Source organism: Camellia sinensis, chromosome 7, assembly GCF_055761805.1.
Source record: "Camellia sinensis isolate YWXY chromosome 7, ASM5576180v1, whole genome shotgun sequence".
NCBI lineage: Eukaryota > Viridiplantae > Streptophyta > Magnoliopsida > Ericales > Theaceae > Camellia > Camellia sinensis.
Window position 1 is genome coordinate 191,629,331 of NC_138967.1, and position 19,989 is coordinate 191,649,319.

The 19,989-nt window shown below is 33.1% G+C and overlaps 2 protein-coding genes and 1 long non-coding RNA gene across 14 annotated transcripts in view; 1 reads left to right on the forward strand and 2 right to left on the reverse strand.

Annotated features, from left to right (window-relative positions):
- The window catches only part of LOC114319984 (uncharacterized), a 281,641-nt gene that overhangs the window by 223,974 nt on the left and 37,678 nt on the right, over nt 1-19,989 (reverse strand). The gene's annotated exons all lie outside the window — the stretch shown is intronic.
- Nucleotides 1-19,989, reverse strand: part of LOC145788823 (uncharacterized) — a 283,308-nt gene that overhangs the window by 215,117 nt on the left and 48,202 nt on the right. The gene's annotated exons all lie outside the window — the stretch shown is intronic.
- LOC145794918 (uncharacterized) lies at nt 13,258-19,560 on the forward strand. Its single transcript, XM_082877251.1, has 6 exons — nt 13,258-13,307; nt 13,429-13,452; nt 13,534-13,611; nt 13,701-13,790; nt 14,618-14,669; nt 19,448-19,560. Exons 1-6 carry the CDS (start codon nt 13,281-13,283, stop codon nt 19,558-19,560), a joined length of 384 nt encoding a protein of 127 aa, XP_082733377.1. The 5' UTR covers nt 13,258-13,280.

Sequence of the window (19,989 nt, forward strand, 5' to 3'; positions counted from 1 at the left end):
TTCTTATAAAAAACACATTTTTGGTTCTTTGATTTTTTGGAATGACGGAAAATGAAAATTAACTAAAACATTTTCTGTTGATCATTAAAAAAAAGTTTATTTGGGTGAAAAATATTTTTTGAACTAAGCTCCTTTCCTGCCAACAACATCAGATGACCTCCACCTCCACAATTCCTGCCCGTCATTATCGATGATGCTGCCACACCAACATTACCACTACTACAATCACTAGCACATTAATTTTAAGGTCACAATGAAATGTTGAAAAATATTTGTTTGTATTTGTAATAAACGTTTTCAGTGACAAAATATATTTTACCAAAACAAATAGAGCGGTAATTCTAGTGGTCCCAAAGCTAGCAAAGGTTGGCCATAAGTCACGAAAAAAAGTTGGCAGTTGGTATTACTAAGCAAGTAATGCAACAGTTTGAGACTGGAATTCTTAGACAGATGTAAGAAAAACAAACCCGGATATGTGGGTTATTTCTTAAGGAATGTGGCTGGAGAGAGAGAGAGAGAGAGAGAGAGAGAGAGAGAGATTTCCAAGTCATCCAATAGAAGGTCTACCCTCAGGCCCTATATATTAACTTTCATTTTAATTTTAGTGAAATATTGAGATATGATCCCATGCACGCATTTTTATAATCAAAAATTTCAATTCTTCAGAGCTCCAGATTAAGTTATAGATGTGAAGAGTCCACTTTCAAGACAGACATTTAAGGGGAAAAAAATTTAAACATTGGGGAATGAAATCTTGTTGTGTTTACAATGAAAATTGATCGATTTTTATGGTCAATTTTTTAGCATGAAATTTTAGAAAATTTTAACTGGTGGTGCAACTCAAGCATATTTAGCTGGGTTGAGGGGTTGCTCAACTTGTGCTTAAGAGTTGTCTAAACCTTCCTGAGTTCGACCTCTAGCCCAATTTTGTGTGCTCAAGGTTGGCTCAAGCTCAATATATTGAACTTGGGATAAGAAACTATTGCACATAAAATTAACAAAAAAAAGTGGTTTCATTCACTAATTACAGTTTTTTAAGTACAAACAATTGGCATGAACAACTAAACATAAAATCCAAATATGGTCCTACTTATGACAACAGTAGCACCAACAAAAAATTTATAATTGGAGTTAAAAGAAAAATCCTAGGTTTGAGCCTTCTAGCAAAATAAAGTTTGAGTATTTGACTTTGTCAATTTAAACCATATTAGTTTGATTTCTTTTCCATTTAAACCATTTATCTGTTTTTGTTATGTAAAACGGTTGGGAAAATGATATTTTATTTTTTTAAAAAAAATAGGAAAACGTTGTGTATGGTGATACAGTATAATAGGGTATATATTCAAGGTAAATAGACATATGGCATAATATGATTGGAGATAGGACTAAATTGACTTAAATTGACAATTTTGAGAATCAAAATGATAAAAATTAAAATTTAAAGGACTAAAATGATAAGAACGACTTTAGGGACTAAAATTGTCTTTTTGCCGTACTGTTCCTGTAACGCCCTCAAAAAAAATAACATTAAACCATCAATTTAGACATTCATTGACATACAAAATATCCACATTCTTCTATTAATCAGAGTTGATCCTTACAAAAGTATTACATGTTAACAACAAAAGCAAATGCCCTACGGGCTTACAGCTTTCCAAGTTAACACTTGGTTACAACAAAAGAGTACTACTCATTTACACTTTGAGCCCTTGGCTTGAAATTACATGTAATACATCAAAATAAAACGACAAAAGTATGTCCGCCTCTAGCCTCCCAAGCTATGTCCTTGGAGGTGGCATGCTACCTGTACCTGAAAATGATATTCCCATATAGGGTGAGCCACAGCCCAGTAGAAATATACTAAACCAACCATGAACAATGACTAAAAGATTAACAATTGATAGATGGCCAACACTGATACATCCACATAAATCACATTATATGCCATACGACTTATGAGTCCAAGTTACTTTTCATTTTCCCCTTTCAACCGATAAGCATATTAGCTCTATCACCATCACAACAGATATGTATAAGAACTATATCCCACATTCACAGATAAGCATATAAGCTACATCCACATTTCACAAAGATAAGCATATTAGCCCTATCTTCACTTCTCTAGACAAGCATATGAGCTATATCTACACTTCTCAAAGATAAGCATAAGAGCTCTATCTTCATTTCTCTAGACAAGCATATGAGTTGTGTCTACGGAGTTCATCCCCTATCTTCTCCCAACACTATCCGGTTTAGAGGTACATCCCCCATCTTCCCCTAAACCGCGGAGTACATCCCCCATCTCCTCCTCTACACACAATGCATATAAACACAAGGGTTCTATATACAATCAATCATTACATAAATTTAATGTATTCAATCCACCGTCATATTCTATGACACATTCAATCGATTAGTTTTAGTTAGCCTAATCATCATGCATTGTCTACAACAATCACGACTATCCTCCACCGATAGCCCAAAGCAGTTATTTCTAAACAGAAAATAAATGCACAAATGGATATTCAATCAACATTTCAATTCGGTGAGTGATAAATAATTCAACTACACCCTTTTTCCCATACATTTCCAATTTCAACATTTCATTTCCTCATTCCTCACAATTAATTATCCCAATTAATCAAACAATGTAATTAGGTCATTTTCCATAATTAACATTACGACCCTTGGGTCCCATTTTTATCAATGATTCAACATTTATTCCATTTCTCTATGCCAAACATGCATCTAGGTTTATTATAAATAAAACCCCAACTTTTGTAAAATTACACAAAAGCCCCAAACTCTCACAAAATTACCAAACTAACCCCAACATCTCAAAATACTAAAATTTAAAGACAAAATCCATAGAGAGGAGTAGGATATCCCTACCTCAAATTCGGAGCCCCAAAGGAGAAGAAGACAAAACCCAACGTGCTCCAAAACCCAAAATTTTCAGATTAAAATGTAGCCCTCGACGATCAACAACTTTTTTGTAAAGGCCAAAGATGAGCAAATCACTCCTACTAGATCAAAACCTAGAGAGAAGGTAGTATCTAGAGTGAGAGGCTCAACAATGGCGTTTTTGGAAAAGTAGGAGAGAGAAGAGAAAGTGAAAAAGTGATCCAAAAGTCGGATCTCGGATTTATATAAAAGTCGCCCCGCTCAAGCGTCCAAACCCCCGCTCGAGCGTCACTCACAGACTCCCGCTCGAGCGACCAAACTCCAGCTCGAGCGCCGGATACTCACTCCCAGAACTTTTACAGAACTAGGTCTCCGCTCGAGCGCCAACTCCCCCGCTCGAGCGTCACACACAACACTCCCGCTCGAGCGGTCAATCCCACACTCGAGCGTCCAACACTGCACAGGAAATACTGGATGGGTGTATTCCCCGCTCGAGTGCCAAAATCCCCGCTCGAGCGGACAGGCCAAAATCTGGGCAACTAGTTTTGGTTTCTAAACTCAACCAACCTGTAACAAGCCTGCCCAACACATCCTATAACTCAATTACAAAGTAAGAAAGGATGTACACAAGGTAATGATCAACTACTAACATCCACGGACACATGTCCGGATCACTGTACAACAAGGGTAAACCCGGGATCGCTATAGTTCCTGTTAACAATATACACAGACATAAGAGCTATGACCAAATTGATTCAAATTGACAATTTTAAGGACCAAAATGACAAAATTGAAATTTAAGGGACAGAGATAAAAAAAGATCGCATACTTTAGGTATTAAAACTATCTTTTATCCAAGTTTTGATATTTGGAAGAAAAAAAAACTTGTTCACCCACTTGATAGTGCCCAAGAAAACGGAAGTGGAGACGTTGCTGCGCAGCAGCGTCTGCTGTGCGGCGATTTGGGCCCATTTCGGTGTCCATTTTGACAATTCGAACTATTCATATTTTAGAATATGTCAAGTAGAACATGCCTGCAAAAAATCAAGTTAATGGGATATCGTTTACCCATTCATCCACTCACATTTGTATCTACAAAAATAAATACAAATGTATTTTAACTTGATTAAAATGAATACAAATGTGAGTGGATGAATAGGTAAACGATATGCGATTGAATTGATTTTTTGCAGGCATGTTCTACTTGACGTATTCTAAAATGTAAACTGTATGGATTATCAAAATGGGCCCTGAAATGGGCCCAAATCACCGCACAACAGAGGCGGTTACGCGGGCTGCGCAGCAGCGTCCCCACCTCCCAAGAAAACTACCCTTATGTATTTTCTTTCACTACTACAAAAATAATTAAAGATTACACTTTGAAAAATGAAAATATCTCACTTTTATTGAAAGTGTGATAAAAAAAATTAGATTGATATTTTAATCACACTTAATTTAATTGAGTGTAATAATATTTATTTTTTATGTTACTTTTTTAATTAATTAAGTGTGATTATATATATATATATATATATATATATATATATATATATATCTTTTTATTTTTTTTTTAATTTATTACCTGTGTCTATAATCTATATAATAAGGCACAAAGGTTTTTGAAAAATGTATCAAAATGTATGTGAGATACATTTTGATCCAATGGCTGAGATCAATTCTAATATCTATCCAATGGCTGAGGTTATATATATCCATGTATCTACACATTTCTGTTTTCTGTTTCCCGCCCAACATGGCTGTTTCTCCACTCCTCTCTCAGTATCTAACCTCTGTATCTGACCTCTGTCTTCCCATCACAAATGATTTGCCTCCCCATCTACCCTCTGTCTACCCACCTTCCCTCTCTATTTCTCTGCTTACCCTCTCTATCTCTCTATTCCTCTCCGTTCTTCTTCTTGATTTTTTTTGAAAATCTCAGCTTTTGCCTTCATCACAGCCTTCATTAGAGTCTTCATCAAAGCTTACACAGAGCCTTCATCAGAGCTTACACCGTTCCACTCTCACCGTTGTTCACTCCGGCTCGACATCACTTCGGCTGCTGGGTTAGTTCATCACTTTGGCACTGGGTTAGTTTATCGGCTGCTAGGTTAGTTCATCACTCCGGCTCGACATCACTTTGCCAACTGGGTTAGATCATCACTTTGCTTATTGGCTGCTGGGTTAGTTCACTCTCACTGTTTCCTATTTTTTAAAAGAAAGTGCTAAGAAGGTGTTGTTGAAACAATTTGACTTCCTGTAGTCAAATTCTGAAGTCATCGAAGTGTTGTTCTTAAATCAAATTTGACTTCCTGTAGTCATTACTAAAAGGCAGAGTTTATTTAATAACAATTTGCAGAGTTTATTTACTAAAATGCAGAGTTTATTTGTGTGGAAATGCAGAGTTTATTTACTAAAATGCAGAGTTTATTTTTGAAAATCTGTGTTTCAGAATTTTATATATAACAATTTTGTGTGTAATTATTGTGTGTAATTAATAGATTATATTTATGTTCTGTCAATTTTATATATAATTTGAAAATCTGGAAAGTGTTGATCATCACTTTGCTCTGTCATATTTATGTTCTGTCATATTTATGTTAGATCATCACTTTGCTCTGGAAAGTGTTGATCATCACTTTCCATAGATAGAATTTATGTTCTGTCATATTTATGTTAGATCATCACTTTGCTTATTCTTTTCCATAGATGAAAGTGTTGATCATCACTTTGTTTAGCATGCCATGAAAAAAAAACAGGAAAGTGTTGACCACTGGTATTATATCTATCTATCTATGGTATTATATTTATGTTTTGTCAAGAAAGTGTTGTCCACTTTGTAAGTGTAATGGTGATTTTGATGACCCATCTGTGTTTCTTTACTGATTGATTGTGTGCTATCTGAGTCTATCACCACTGGTATTAAGTTTGCCTTCAATGTGCAGTATTAGGTTAGATGTTTTCCCATATATATAAAATATTAAAAGAATTCATAGTTTTGTTTGAATTTGACAATTACAATTATAGAAGGACAGTTTAGAAATGACAAAAATTGTGACAAAAGTGTTCATACAATAGATATTTTTAACTGAGTTTTGAATCTGGATATTTTTTATCTGTAATCAGTTGAATTCTTGCTGGATTTTTCTTTAATTTTGTATCTGTAATCATTACTCATCCTTCAAAATGTTTGGGATTTTTGAAATCACCTGCCAATAAGGTTTCTAAGAAAAATTCAGTTGATAGTTCTGATTAATTCTTGCTTCGGTTCTTGCTTTCAGATTTTCTGATTATCTGAAAATCACCAAGTCGACCATTTTTTTTTGTGGGTTTGGTTGTAAAGTTGCAATTCATAAAGATTTGTTTAGCCAACCCAAATTACACAGGATACTATGTTAAATAGGGTTTTGGACAAATAACAAGAGAGCTCATATATTTCTTAGTCTGTCTGTTATTGGTACAATTGACGTGGTGTGGACCTTGCCCTCTATTTCTTTTCATAAGGACATCTTATTCTGAAGGTTGAAGAAACCATCAGCGGTAAAACTCAGTACATGTGTGCATGTAGGTGAGTATTTTAATGAAGCAACTATGCTGTTAAATAACCAGCATGACTCTGTGTGCTGCAATTGCTAATCAAAGAACAAACAAATTGTTTTCTCACTTTTGATAATGCCTTCCAGCCCTAAATCTAGATATTACAACATCTCACAGTCAGCTTCCACCAGAAAATAAAGAATCCATAATTTAATAAAATTACAGTCAATTAATATAACAATATCTTATATATTGCTGCACCTCAAGTTTTGGCCTGTGTTACAACTTAATAATGGGAGTCAAATTCATTGTTCAAAACAAGAATAATAGCATATTTCAGTTGATAGTTCTGATTAATTCTTGCTTCGGTTCTTGCTTTTAGATTTTCTGATTATCTGAAAATCACCAAGTCAACCATTTTTTTCTTGAAAGGCTTGCGGAGATACCAGAAAACAGAGTTTCTGCAAAGCATTACGGTTAGTTTTCAGGTAAAATTCTAATTGCGAACATATAAACTTCTAATACTTCGTTTTCCAAATTTTCCACATTTCGCAGTAGCTTGATTTGTAAGATTGATGATGATTGAGATTGAATCTATTGAGATTGAATCATACAAGGGTCTAATGATTGCAGTTGGCAATGCTACATCTGTTTCAATACTAATGGTAACAATGTTGAAGTGAAAATCGTAAGCAATCACATGACCGTTAAATGGTTATCATTCATCACATAAACACCAACCTCAACCTGCAATAATAGTAAGTCATACCCACCCAAAAAAATAATAATAAAAAACATTGAATAGTGTTGTACTATGCCAAGTATTTTATAATTTAAAAAAAAAAAAAAAAAACAACAACAACAACAACCACCTTAATGTCATCTGGTATAGCATTTGTATCAATAGGTGATCTTAGGAGAGTTGCAGAAGTTAAAATGGTATTGATGAATGTTCCATTACATCCTCGCATTCTATTATAGTCCCAGAACATGCAAACATCACCTTCCCACCTAGACATTGAAATAAATAAGCAAAGTCTCTACCTCTGTGTACAGCATTTGTATAAACATGAAAGCACATGCAAGAATGAAAACTTTTATTGTCAATTAGTAGAGTGTAGTCTATTAAATATATTTTTTGAAATTGTAGAGTGTAGTCTATTAAATATATTTTTATAATTGCATTTTAATCTTAAATTTAAATAGTGTTGCAATTACAATTATATTATAATCCTAACATTATTTACACCGTGCCTTCAGGCACGGGCATACGCTAGGATAGAAGTATAGATATAAAAGTATAGTGTATGAGGGTCTCACCATTGTTAAGTAAATTGAGAGAGAGAAAGAATAATCATTAATGTGTGTTATTTTTTGTTAATTTCCCAAGATTTGTTAATTTACCGAGAGAATCATGTAGGTAATAAACATGATGAGTCACCCAGCCCCTTAGCTACAATGCACCATGTGATTTGATCTTTATTACAATATGGGTGTATTTGATCTTTATTCACTAACAATAATAATAATAATAATAATAATAATAATAATAATAATAATAATAATTTGAATCATCAACTAAGAAAATATTAGGTGTATTATATAAAAAGATTCTGTATACAAATTGTGCATAAATTCAGTTTTAAAAAATTTGATTTGTTTGTTTACTTAATTTGATTTGTTTGTTTACTCCATAATGTTTTCCCTTTCTATGATCACACTCCACCTCCATATGGTATTTTTATATTTTGGACCTAAAACTACCAGTTCTTTAATATAAATTTAGCTCATGATAGTATCCAATGCTAAAATGGAGGGGGAAAAAAAACATCCACTCAAAACCATCCTAGGTCTCATAGCTAGCTATATTTAAGGAGATGCTTGAAATACAAGTAGCCAAAATTGGAAAGAATAAGCCTTCTTGATCAGCAAAGGACAAAAATCTGTTGTGTGCTATATTTAAGGTTATGTTCAGTGCACGTAGTGTTGACTGAAATCTTTCTCTCACATATAGTAATTTTGGGGAGTAAAATTGATTATACAAATAAGAAAATTGCAAAGATCTTTAGTGCTCCTCTCTCTATTTGATTTTACACATAGATCTTACACAAAGATCTATTTGATTTTTTTTTTTTAATCAGCTGTTGTTCATAGAAAATTGGCTAAACCTTTAAAGGTATCCTACTTCTTTAATATGTTGTTTGGCTTCCATTGGGAATTAAATTATTCAATTTGCTTTTAGTTTACGATTTATTTAAAAAAAAATTAATATTATCATTTGTAAATGTTTTACAATAATAGATAGATTAATCTGCAATAATAGATTTATCCAGTTTAATGTAATTTATAATCTAGATTAAAATGTAATTTATCCAATTTAATCTTAACATTATGTTTCTTAAATGGATTTAATTTTTTAAAAGGTTTTGAATTTGAATTAATACTTGATGGGTTTTATTTTTTAAATGGGTTTTAATTTATTTACATTTTCTAAGGTGTTGTGTGCTTTTGGATGATTTTCATTTCAAATAGCTTCGGGGAGTTGGTCTAATCAATTTGTTATGTTTACACTTGAAATTGGAATTACTCTACAAATTTTTCTGCATTTCAGGCCCTTAATACACTTGACAGTATCAAATGGAGAGTAAATAAAAGGGTTCTTGGTATCATAGACATAATATGTGCTAGCATTTTGATAGCAATTTGGTAGAATATCACATATTTCTGCTTCTTTTCTTTTTTTCATTACCAAGATGAGTTGAATGCCTACATTATACTGATGTGCTTTAGTATATAGATTTAGTATACAATAACTTTAGTTTCTGTCAGTGTTTACAATTTTTTTTTACTTGCTCTTATATTTTGATTTGCAATATTGGCGAACATTATAAATTTTATATGTTTATTTCTTAATTTGCATTAACATTAGGGAGAGTTGTTATTTTATTTGAGTTTTGTTAGGGAGAGTTGTTATTTTATCCAATTTCTGTTTATTTCTTATATGTTACAAGTTCTTTAAGAAAAAAATAAAATAAATATATTTTATATAACTGCATTTTAATCTTAAAATTATTTACATCGTGCCTTCTGTCAATTTTGATTAAACATTGAGCAGAATTATTGTGAACCAAATTTCTCTCAGACCTATCAAACATTGAGGAAATGTCTCTCATCACCAAATTTCTGTCAATTTTAATCAGAATTATTGCCAATTTTTTTAATTAAAAAAAAACATTAAGCAGAAATTATTTTTCCATCAAAGAATTATTGTCAATTATTTGAACTATTAAGCAGAAATTTGTACCATTCAAATGTAGTATATTTGTTGTGTGATTATAAAAAGAAAGAGACTGTTTTTTGCATATATATATTTTTTTTAATATCTAGAGTTCCTAATTAAAAGAAAAATTTGAAAGACTTGGCATTTTAATATTTATGTGTAATATGGCAAGAGAGTTTATGTTTTTTTTTTTTTTTTTTTTTTTTTTTTGCACCGTTTTAAGGGAGTATAGTATTCTATGTTGTATTTCAAAAAATTTTGGTCAATGTATATATGTGTGTATTACTTTAGTTGTGTTCATGAAAAAAAAATGTATTAAACTTACAAGTATTTAACTTAACACAAGTATTTAATATTTTGTTATAAAAAAAAATAACACCATTCAAATGTAAAAAAAAAAAAAAAATTGTACCATTCTAAAAAGACTTGGCATTTTAACATTTATGTGTAATATGGCAAGAGAGTTTATGTTCCTTTTTTTTTCTACCTTTTTAAGGGAGTATAATTGAATATGTTGCATTTCAAAAATTCTAGTCAATGCATATGTGTTTATGACTTTATTGCTTATAAAATAGCTTTCTTATGTGGTGATTTTTTTTTTTTGGCATAAATTTATGTTTGGAGTTTCCAAGTCATAAATGGTGAACTTCAAAATATTTATGATTATAATGGGTTTTAATTTTGGTTTTAATTTCATCCCTATAAAATTGAAGTCAGTTAAGAAAGAGAAAAGTTCAAATTCGGACAATTATTGTGCTCGAGTTTTAATTTATCATTTTAATATGATTGTTAAAAAACATCTATTCTAAATGCTAGGTTGACTCAGAAAATGTGAGTTTGATTATGGGTTTCTCAAAGAATGTAGGGGGAGAGAGAGAAAGAGAGAGAGAGAGAGAGAGAGAGAGAGAGATATAGAGATAGGTTATTACGGCAAGGAACTATTTGTTTGGAGCTATTTAAAAAAAAAATTAAGGGTGATTTATTTAGTTGGTCTTCCTGCAACAAAAAAATTAAACTCACACTCAAAAAAAATTATTTAACATTTTATTTGCTGTGTAATATATTTATTTGGTTGTACCATTCAAATGTAATATATTTGTTGTGTGATTTTGGTTTTAATTTCATCTTTATAAAATTGAAGTCAGTTAACAAAGAGAAAAGTTAAAATTTAGACCATTTTATTGTGCTCAAGTTTTAATTTATCATTTTAATGTGACTGTTAAAAAATATCTATTCTAAATGCTGGTTTGACTCAGAAAATGAGAGTTTGATTATGGGTTTCGCAAAGAATGTAGATAGAGAGAGGGGGAGGGGGAAGGGACTGTTTGTTTGGAGCTATTTAAAAAGAAAGTAAGGGTGATTTATTTAGTTGATCTTCCTGCAACAAAAAAATTAAACTGACACTCATAAAATTTTATTTAACATTTTATTTGTTGTGTAATATATTTATTTAGTTGTACCATTCAAATGTAATATTTATTTGCTGTGTGATTCTAATGTATAGATGATAAATATTTTTCATTTAATTTTTTTGTGAATATCTAGAGTTCCTAATTAAAAGAAAAATTTGAAAGACTTGACATTTTAACATTTATGTGTAATATGGCGAGAGAGTTTATGTTTTTTTTTTTTTTTGGCACCGTTTTATGGGAGTATAGTATTCTATGTTGGTATAAACTCAACATAATATTCTTCATGAACACAACATAGAATATTCTATGTGTAATATTCTATTTTTCATTTAGGGTGTGTTTGGTAACGTTTACGTTTTCAGTTTATACTTACAAAAATTTTATAAACTGATTTTTGTTTATTTTTTTGTTTATTTTTAGAAAAACAAAAACCACAAACGCGTTTGGTAATTGACAAAATGTTTAAAAAATTTTAAAAATATAAAAAAGAGTGAGAAATGGCAAGTGGTGGCAAGTGGCGGCGGAAGACGGTGGTGAAAAGTGGTGACGGTGGGTGGTGGGTAGCTGGTGATGGTGGGTGGTAGCGGGTGGGTAATGGTGGTGGGTGGGTGGGTGACGATGGCGGGTGATGGGTGGTAGAGAGTGGGTGGCGGTGGTGGAGGTGGCAAGCAGGCGGTGGTGGGTGTGTGGGTGGGTGACTGTGGCGGGTGGGTGGGTAACGGTGGCGAGTGATGGGTGGTAGCGAGTGGGTGGTGGTGGTGGTAGTGGTGGCGGCGGGTGATAAGTGATGGGTGGTGGTGGCAGATGGGTGGCGGATGGCAGGTGGTGGTGGGTGGTGGCGGGTGGGTGGTGGGTAGTGATGGTGGGTGGGTGGGTGACGGTGGCGGGTGGTAGCGAGTGGGTAGTGGTGGTGGTGGTGGTGGTGGTGGTAGCGGGTGGTAGGTGGTGGTGGCAGGTGGGTAGCGAATGACGGATGGTGGTGGGTGGTAGCGGGTAGGTGGCGGATGGTGGTGGTGGTGGTAGTGGGTGGTGGTAGTGGGTTGGTGGCAGGTGGTGGATAGTGGTGGCAAGTGGGTGGTGAGTGGTGGTGGTGAGCGGTGGATGGTAGTGGCGAGTAGTGGGTGGTGGTGGCGAGGGGTGGGTGGTGGTGGCGGGTGGTGGTGGTAGATGGGTGGTGAGTGGTAGTGGCAGGTGGTGGTGGGGGGTGGGTGGTGGTGGCGGAAGACGGTGGTGGAAAATGGTGGCGGGTGGTGGCTAGAGTTGGGTGGTAAAAAAAAAAAACTAAAAACTCAAAATGGAAACACATTTTTTGTGCTTTCATTTTTTGGCCAAATTTATAAACTGAGACCACTGATTTATAAATCAAAAATTTTACCAAACAAGTTTTTATTTAAGTTTTTAAAATTTTTGTAAATATAAACAGAAAACTGAAAACGTAAGTGTTACCAAACGGCACCTTAACATTCTATGTTTTTTTTTTTTTTGCACCTTCTTAAGGGAATATAATTTTGGTCAATCCTTATGTGTGTGCGTATTACTTTAGTTGTCTTCATGAAAAAAAAATGTATTAAACTTACAAGTATTTAACTTAACGCAAGTATTTAACATAAGGATTTTTGTTTTGAATCAAATTCACCGAGTATTTAACTTAACCCAAACAAATGTATTTAACATTTTGTTATAAAAAAAAATTTTAAAAAAATTGTACCCTTCTAAATAGAGAAGGCACGTGCCTCTGGTATCTGTTGACCTTTTTCTTTTTCTTAGAAGTTTATTTTTATTTTTTCTCTTATTGTACCCTTCTAAATTCACCGAGTATTTTTATTTTTCTAAATAGAGAAGGCACGTACCTTTTTCTAAATTGTACCCTTTTATTTTTCTAAATAGAGAAGGCACGTACCTTTTTCTAAATTGTACCCTTCTAATTTTGCTCTTATTTTTATTTTATTTTCCTCTTGATTGTAACCCATTAAGTATTTTCTATTCATGGCAGTTATTTATTTAAATAAAATTTTGAATTTTATTATTCGATTTGGTAGCAACATATTTGGAAATAACATTTCATTGCCAATGAAATCCATGTTAACTTTTATTATTGCTAATTTTTTGTTTCTTTGTGTCTAAAAGTTTTAGGTTGAAGTACAACAGTTATGAACAATATCACTATTTTTGGTCAAGTAAATTTTTTTTCTTCTTTTTTCTCTTCATATAAATTTAAGTACCTCTCTAATAAATTTAAGTACAACAGTTATGGACAGCATCACTATTCTAATTATTTTTTTTCCTCATGCTTTATAGGTGGATGGGGACTTACACCGAACCGTAATATCTCCTCCCTTTACTAATTTTCTTATTTATGTGTATAAAGTTTTATTTATTACTCTAAAGTTTTTGTATGTATAGGTTCGATTTCTTCAAGAAAGAAATGTTAATGTTGTTATTCGCGATGAGCGTGACCTTAATACTATTCGCATTCATGAGGTAAGCATAAAAGTCACTTGAACATTGGACATGTATTTTTTTATCATTTTAAAAATAATTTATAAATATATTCTAGTTATTTTTTACAGGCAAAGGCAAAGGAAAAAGACAAAGCAATATCAAAGGAAACAAAAAAAGCTATTCCTTATGGCAAAGGAAAGGAAAATGCACATCCCATGGTATGGTTTCTCAACAATTTTTAAAAGTTTCTTTTTCGAATATTATATAGATTTTTTTAGGAATTGCGTAGTGCCATATACTATTTTTTATGTACATTTTTCAAAAGTTTCTTTTTCAAAAATTTATTCAATTCTTTTTATTGAATGTGAAATGTTTTTCTGAAGCATGTTAAAGTAAGCATTTGTACAACATGCTAATGCATTTGTATGAACATTAATTTGAATTTTTAATATGTTTGTCTATTTGTATGATAAAAATATGTTGCATTTGTACAATATGTTGCATCTACAACATAGCATAATAAAAATATAATAGAAGAAAACGAAAAAGGAAAATAAGAAGAAAGAACAAATATGTGATGAAAAGGAAACTACATAATATAATTTTTTTTAATTTTTATTTTTCTTATAAGAAGTTCTTAAGGAAAGAAGAAAAAGACAAAAATGTATTTTAATATAACAGAAACAACAAGAAGAGAGAAAAGGAAAGTACAAGACATTACACGCTAATATTCACATTTTATGTACCCAATGATTTAATATTTACCTTTTCAACGTACATTTTGTAAAGAGATGGGTAGTGTCTTAAAACCAATAAGTGCGTGCATAGTGAGTTTGTAGTTTTGTGTGCTTAATGTGTTTTCAAATTATTTTTCCCTTCCTTTTTAAATTTCATAAATACATGCATTGGTTCTTATATGACTAACAACTTAACCGAGTGAAGAGGAAAAGTTAGTTAAAATGAAGAAAAAATACATGATGAAAGGGAAGCAAGTTAGTTAATCTTCACATTTTATGCACCTTCTTATATAATATTCTCATTTTAGGCACACAATGATAATGTGTTATCAAAAGCTGCATTGGCCCAACGTGCACGGCGAGAACGTGAAAAAAATCAAAAGCCATGTTCTGCATACCAATTGGGACAACGCCTGCGACGAGAACGAGAAAGAGAATGATCGAAGGAATGTATTAACCCAAGACAACCTTCTTTAACACCAAATTGGTAAAAATAAAAAGAATTTTTTACCCAAGACAATCTTGAATTTTTTACTCTTACTATTACCACTTTATTATATAGATTTTAATTTGTTCACAATCTATTTCTGTAGGCCTCCTCCTACAACTCCATGTACAAATGTTGGTGTGGTCATCCGTGATGAGCACGACCTTAATGTTATCCGTGTTCGTGTGGTAAGTACAAAATCAAGTCAAACATTATATGTATTTTATTTATATAAGATTTTTTTAATCTTTTCAATATTTTATTTATATTTGTTAGGCAAAAGATAAAGAAAATGTCAACCCAATGTCTAAAGGAAAAGAAAAGATGGCTCCTTCCGACAAGAGAATGACAAATGCATGTCATGTGGTACATATTCTTTTTTAAAAATATGATGCAAAACTAATCAAAATTTTGAATAGTTAAAATATATGAGTGTATAAAATGAATTTATTTTATTATGTTGTTTTTGTAGAATGATTGTAATATGTTTTCTTGTAACTTGCTATTATTTGTATGTGTTTTTCAAATTTATTTATTCTTATTTTGCATGGATACATGTGCATTTATAATGTACCGTCCATAAGTTGCTACTTATATAAAGAAAATAGGAAAAAAGAAACGAAGAAATAAAGAAAAAATATATAAAGAAATGAGAAACTAAATAAGATAGGCTTTTAATTCTTATTTAATATATAAAATAGAAAACAAAGAAAGGGAAAGGGAAAGGGAAAGGGAAAGGGGAGAAATAAGAAGATAGAAAGAGAAGAAATAAGAAAAAAAGAAATAAAGATAACACTATTAAAGGTATAAAACAAATAAAATAGAAAACAAAATTAAGAGAAAGGGAAGAAATAAGAAGATAGAAAGGGAAGAAATAAGAAATAAAGAAATAAAGATAACACTATTAAAGGTATAAAACAAATAAAATAGAAAACAAAATTAAGAGAAAGGGAAGAAATAAGAAGATAGTTTCATTTTAAGCACAAAATATTCACATCTTTTACTTCAATGATAAAATATTTTCTTTTTAGGCACAAAATGATAATGTAATATCAAAAGCTGCATTGGCCCAACGGGCACGGCGAGAGCGTGAAAAAATTGAATTTCAATGCTTGCAACGAGAGCAAGAGGGATTAGAAGAATGTGTTCAACTAAGACAACATTCTTTAACACCAATTCGTCGCGATCGCACTCACTTGGAGTGGGAAACAATAACTGAAGATTCTCAGTCGGCACAAAAACGAACAATGGTTACCCATCATTCTACATGTTCGTTTTTTATGCCAAGCACATCTTCAAATTCACAAAGGAATCGGTAAACTACTATGTCTAATCTTGAAATACATACTTTTACTCATACCGTTTTATTTTACAAAATCTTATTTATACACAAATATTCATAGGTCTACTCCTATAAATCGATTTTTTCAACGAGATCTATGTACTGATGATGAATTAGAAGATTTGCCTACGAGTATATCAATTGAGGCCCGGGCACACAAAGATTCTTGCCGCCATTATCTTGGCAAGATGGATGTATTATGTCCTTATTGTTCAGCCTTACATTGGATGGATGAAAAATTGACAAAATCATCTATAAAACGTCCCTTATTCGGAACTTGCTGTTTGGAAGGAAAGATTAGGCTACCTTTACTTATTACACCCTCTCCACCACTTCAGGCATTGTATGATGGGAATAATGATCAATCAAAATCCTTTCGAAGTTATACTCGAGTGTACAATGCAGCCAATGCTTTTACGAGTCTTGGTGCTACATTGGATCCTAGAGTACTCAGTGGAAGGGGCCCTACATCATTCACAATTCATGGGGAATTGCGACATCGAACAGGATCACTACAACCACAACCAGGGCAGGATGCGAGTTATGCTCAGCTGTATATCTATGACCCTTATTCAGCTTTAGAAATTCGTAATCGTAGAAATCCTAACTTGAGAAGGGATGTTCTCAAAACTATTCAGGATAGTTTGTTGCAAGTCAATGCATTTGTAGATAAATATCGCCAGGCTCATGCCATTTTCCATCAATTAGACTCGGCAGGACACAATCTACCTGCTCATCTTCATTACAGTTCAACAACTACAGAGGAGATTGCAATTGTAATACCAGGTGATGGAACAGAGGTAAATGGAATGAGAGATATTATTTTACATTTCCGAGGAAATAATGAGTTGATGCAAATTAATGAATGTCACCCAGCATACTTGCCATTACATTATGTTCTATTATTTCCATATGGTGAGCTTGGATGGGAACCTGAGTTGAAATTGTGGAATGTTCAGTATGATCAACCTTCAACTGATCGACTTACTCAAATGAATTTTTATAGTTATCGTTTGTTTGAACGACCCACAGAGTATTCAACAATTTTGCGAGGTGGGAAACTATTTCAAGAGTTTTTGGTAGATGCTTGGGCTGCAACTGAGCAAAATCGATTGACATACTACAAGCTTAATCAAGGGAAACTTCGAGTTGAGCTTTACCAAGAGTTGTCAGATATGGATCCAGATTATGTGCGACCTGGACAAATTGGTCAAAGGTTTGTTTTTCCATCTTCATTTACTGGTAGTCCTAGACATATGTTTGAAATCTTTCAAGATTCAATGGCTATCACACGATACAACCAACACCCAGATATTTTTCTTACCATGACTGCAAATCCCAATTGGCCAGAAATTACTTCAGCATTATTACCATATCAAAAACCTATTGATCGTCCTGATTTAATTGCCCGTGTTTTTGAGTTGAAGAGAAAATGTTTGATGAAGGAGATAGAAACAAATAAAGTGTTTGGAAATAAAGTTGCACATGTTTTTACAATTGAATTTCAAAAACAAGGCCTCCCTCATATGCATGCACTTTTATTTCTCAAGAGTCCAAACAAAATTCGGACATGTGCTCAAGTAGACAAATTGGTCTGTGCAGAATTTCCAGACCCAAAAGATGATCCTATGCTTTTTGAAACTATCCAATGTTGTATGGTACATGGACCATGTGGTGCTCGAAATCCGCAAGCACCATGTATGGAAAATGGTAGATGCACTAAGAGATACCCTCGAGCTTTCACAAAAACAACAACTATGGATTAAGATGGATACCCTATCTATCGTCGTCGCAATAATGGTCAAGTACATACTGTGAGAGGGCAAGAAGTTGATAACAGGGATGTCGTACCATACAATGCATATCTTTCAAAACTTTTCAACTGTCATATAAATGTGGAAGTTTGTGCCGGAATGAGATGTGTCAAGTACATACGTAAGTACATTTATAAGGGTTATGATCGTACAACGATGGTGTTAGGAATGATAAATGAGATTCAACAATATCTCGATGCAAGGTATATTGGACCTCCAGAAGCTGCTTGGCGAATATTTGGTCATTCTTTGCATGCAGAGATGCCAACAGTTGTACGATTGGCACTTCATTTACTTGGAATGCATCGTGTTGTTTTTAACCCAGAAGAGTCATTACAAACGATTCAATCTAGAGCTGGTCAACAAATGTCAACTCTTACTGGCTTCTTTGCATATTGTGCTACCAGTGAAGATGAATGTCCATTCACTTATCAAGAATTTCCACAACATTTTGTTTGGCTCAAGTCAGAAAAGAGATGGAAATCAAGAGAAAGGGGATATGCAATTGGTAGAATGTACTTTGCAAGCCCTACTTGTGGCGAAAGATTTTATCTACGTTTGTTACTAACCGTTGTCAAAGGACCAAAGTCGTTTCAGTCTTTACGCACGGTCGATAATGTTGTGCATGATACATTTAAATTAGCATGTGTTGCAAGGGGGCTTTTAGAAGATGATGAAGAATGGATACAATGCTTGAAAGAGGCTGCAGTCATAAAAACTGGATATCAATTGAGGAGATTGTTTAGTATTATTCTCACCCAGTGTTCTCCACTAAATCCATGTGCATTATGGAATCAATTTTCAACGCATATATGTGATAATTTTGCACATAAGATTTGTACATTGTTTGTCATTTCTAAACCAACTGAGGCTCAAATTGAAGATTATGGTCTCCATCTTTTGAATCAAATGCTTCATGAATTAGGCAAAAGTTTAATTGACTTCCCACCCATGCCACAACCTACCGCAAATTGGAGTGCAGTAGTTGGTAATCGATTGATAGTTGAACATCAACAACTGCAGAGTAAGGCACAACATGAAGATCCACAAATTACTATTGATTGTCTCAATAATGGACAGCGGAATGCTTATAATACAATCACTTCTTCAGTTTTCCAAAATAAAGGAACTGTTTTCTTTCTGAATGGGGGTGCAGGAACAGGGAAAACATTTCTATACAATACGATTGCATTAAAATGTCGTAGCCTTGGGCATATCGTTGTTACTGTGGCTTCGTCTGGAATTGCATCACTGTTACTGGTAGGAGGTCGCACTGCACATTCAACATTTTCCATTCCGTTAGATTTATTGGAAAATTCACTTTGTGGGTTTAGCAAACAATCATTACAAGCTGAGTTATTTAGAGAAACAAAACTCATAATTTGGGATGAAGTTCCTATGCAACATAGACATTGTGTTGAGGCGGTTGATCGTACATTGAGGGATATTTGTGATAGTGAAAAGCCATTTGGGGGTATTACTGTTGTTCTTGGAGGAGACTTTCGACAAATCTTACCAGTTATACCCAAAGGAGTTCGTGAGCAAATTGTGAATGCATCATTAAGACACTCTGTTCTATGGAAGCATATATATATATATATATCTTGACTTTGGATTTGAATATGCGCTTGAATCATGAAGGCCATGAAAATGCTAATTTTGCAAATTTCTTGATGGAGGTAACACTACTTTAACCTGTATTATATAGATTATTTTAAATTAATAAATTGTGTTTACACTTACTTTTTTATTGATTTCACTTTTTTTTAGATTGGGACCAATCCTCAAGAAATCGTTAACCTTCCATCAACAACACACAAATGTCAAGATTTGAATGAATTACTCTCTACAGTTTATCCACAATTGAATATGATAGAGACGTCAACCGCAACATTTTTAACTGAACGCACAATTCTGTCTGCGCGTAACGATGACGTTAGTGACAGTAATATTACTGCGTTGAATATCTTTCCAGGGAGATTATATACTTATCTTGCAGCAGATAAAATGTCCGAAGATAATGAAATTGATCCTACC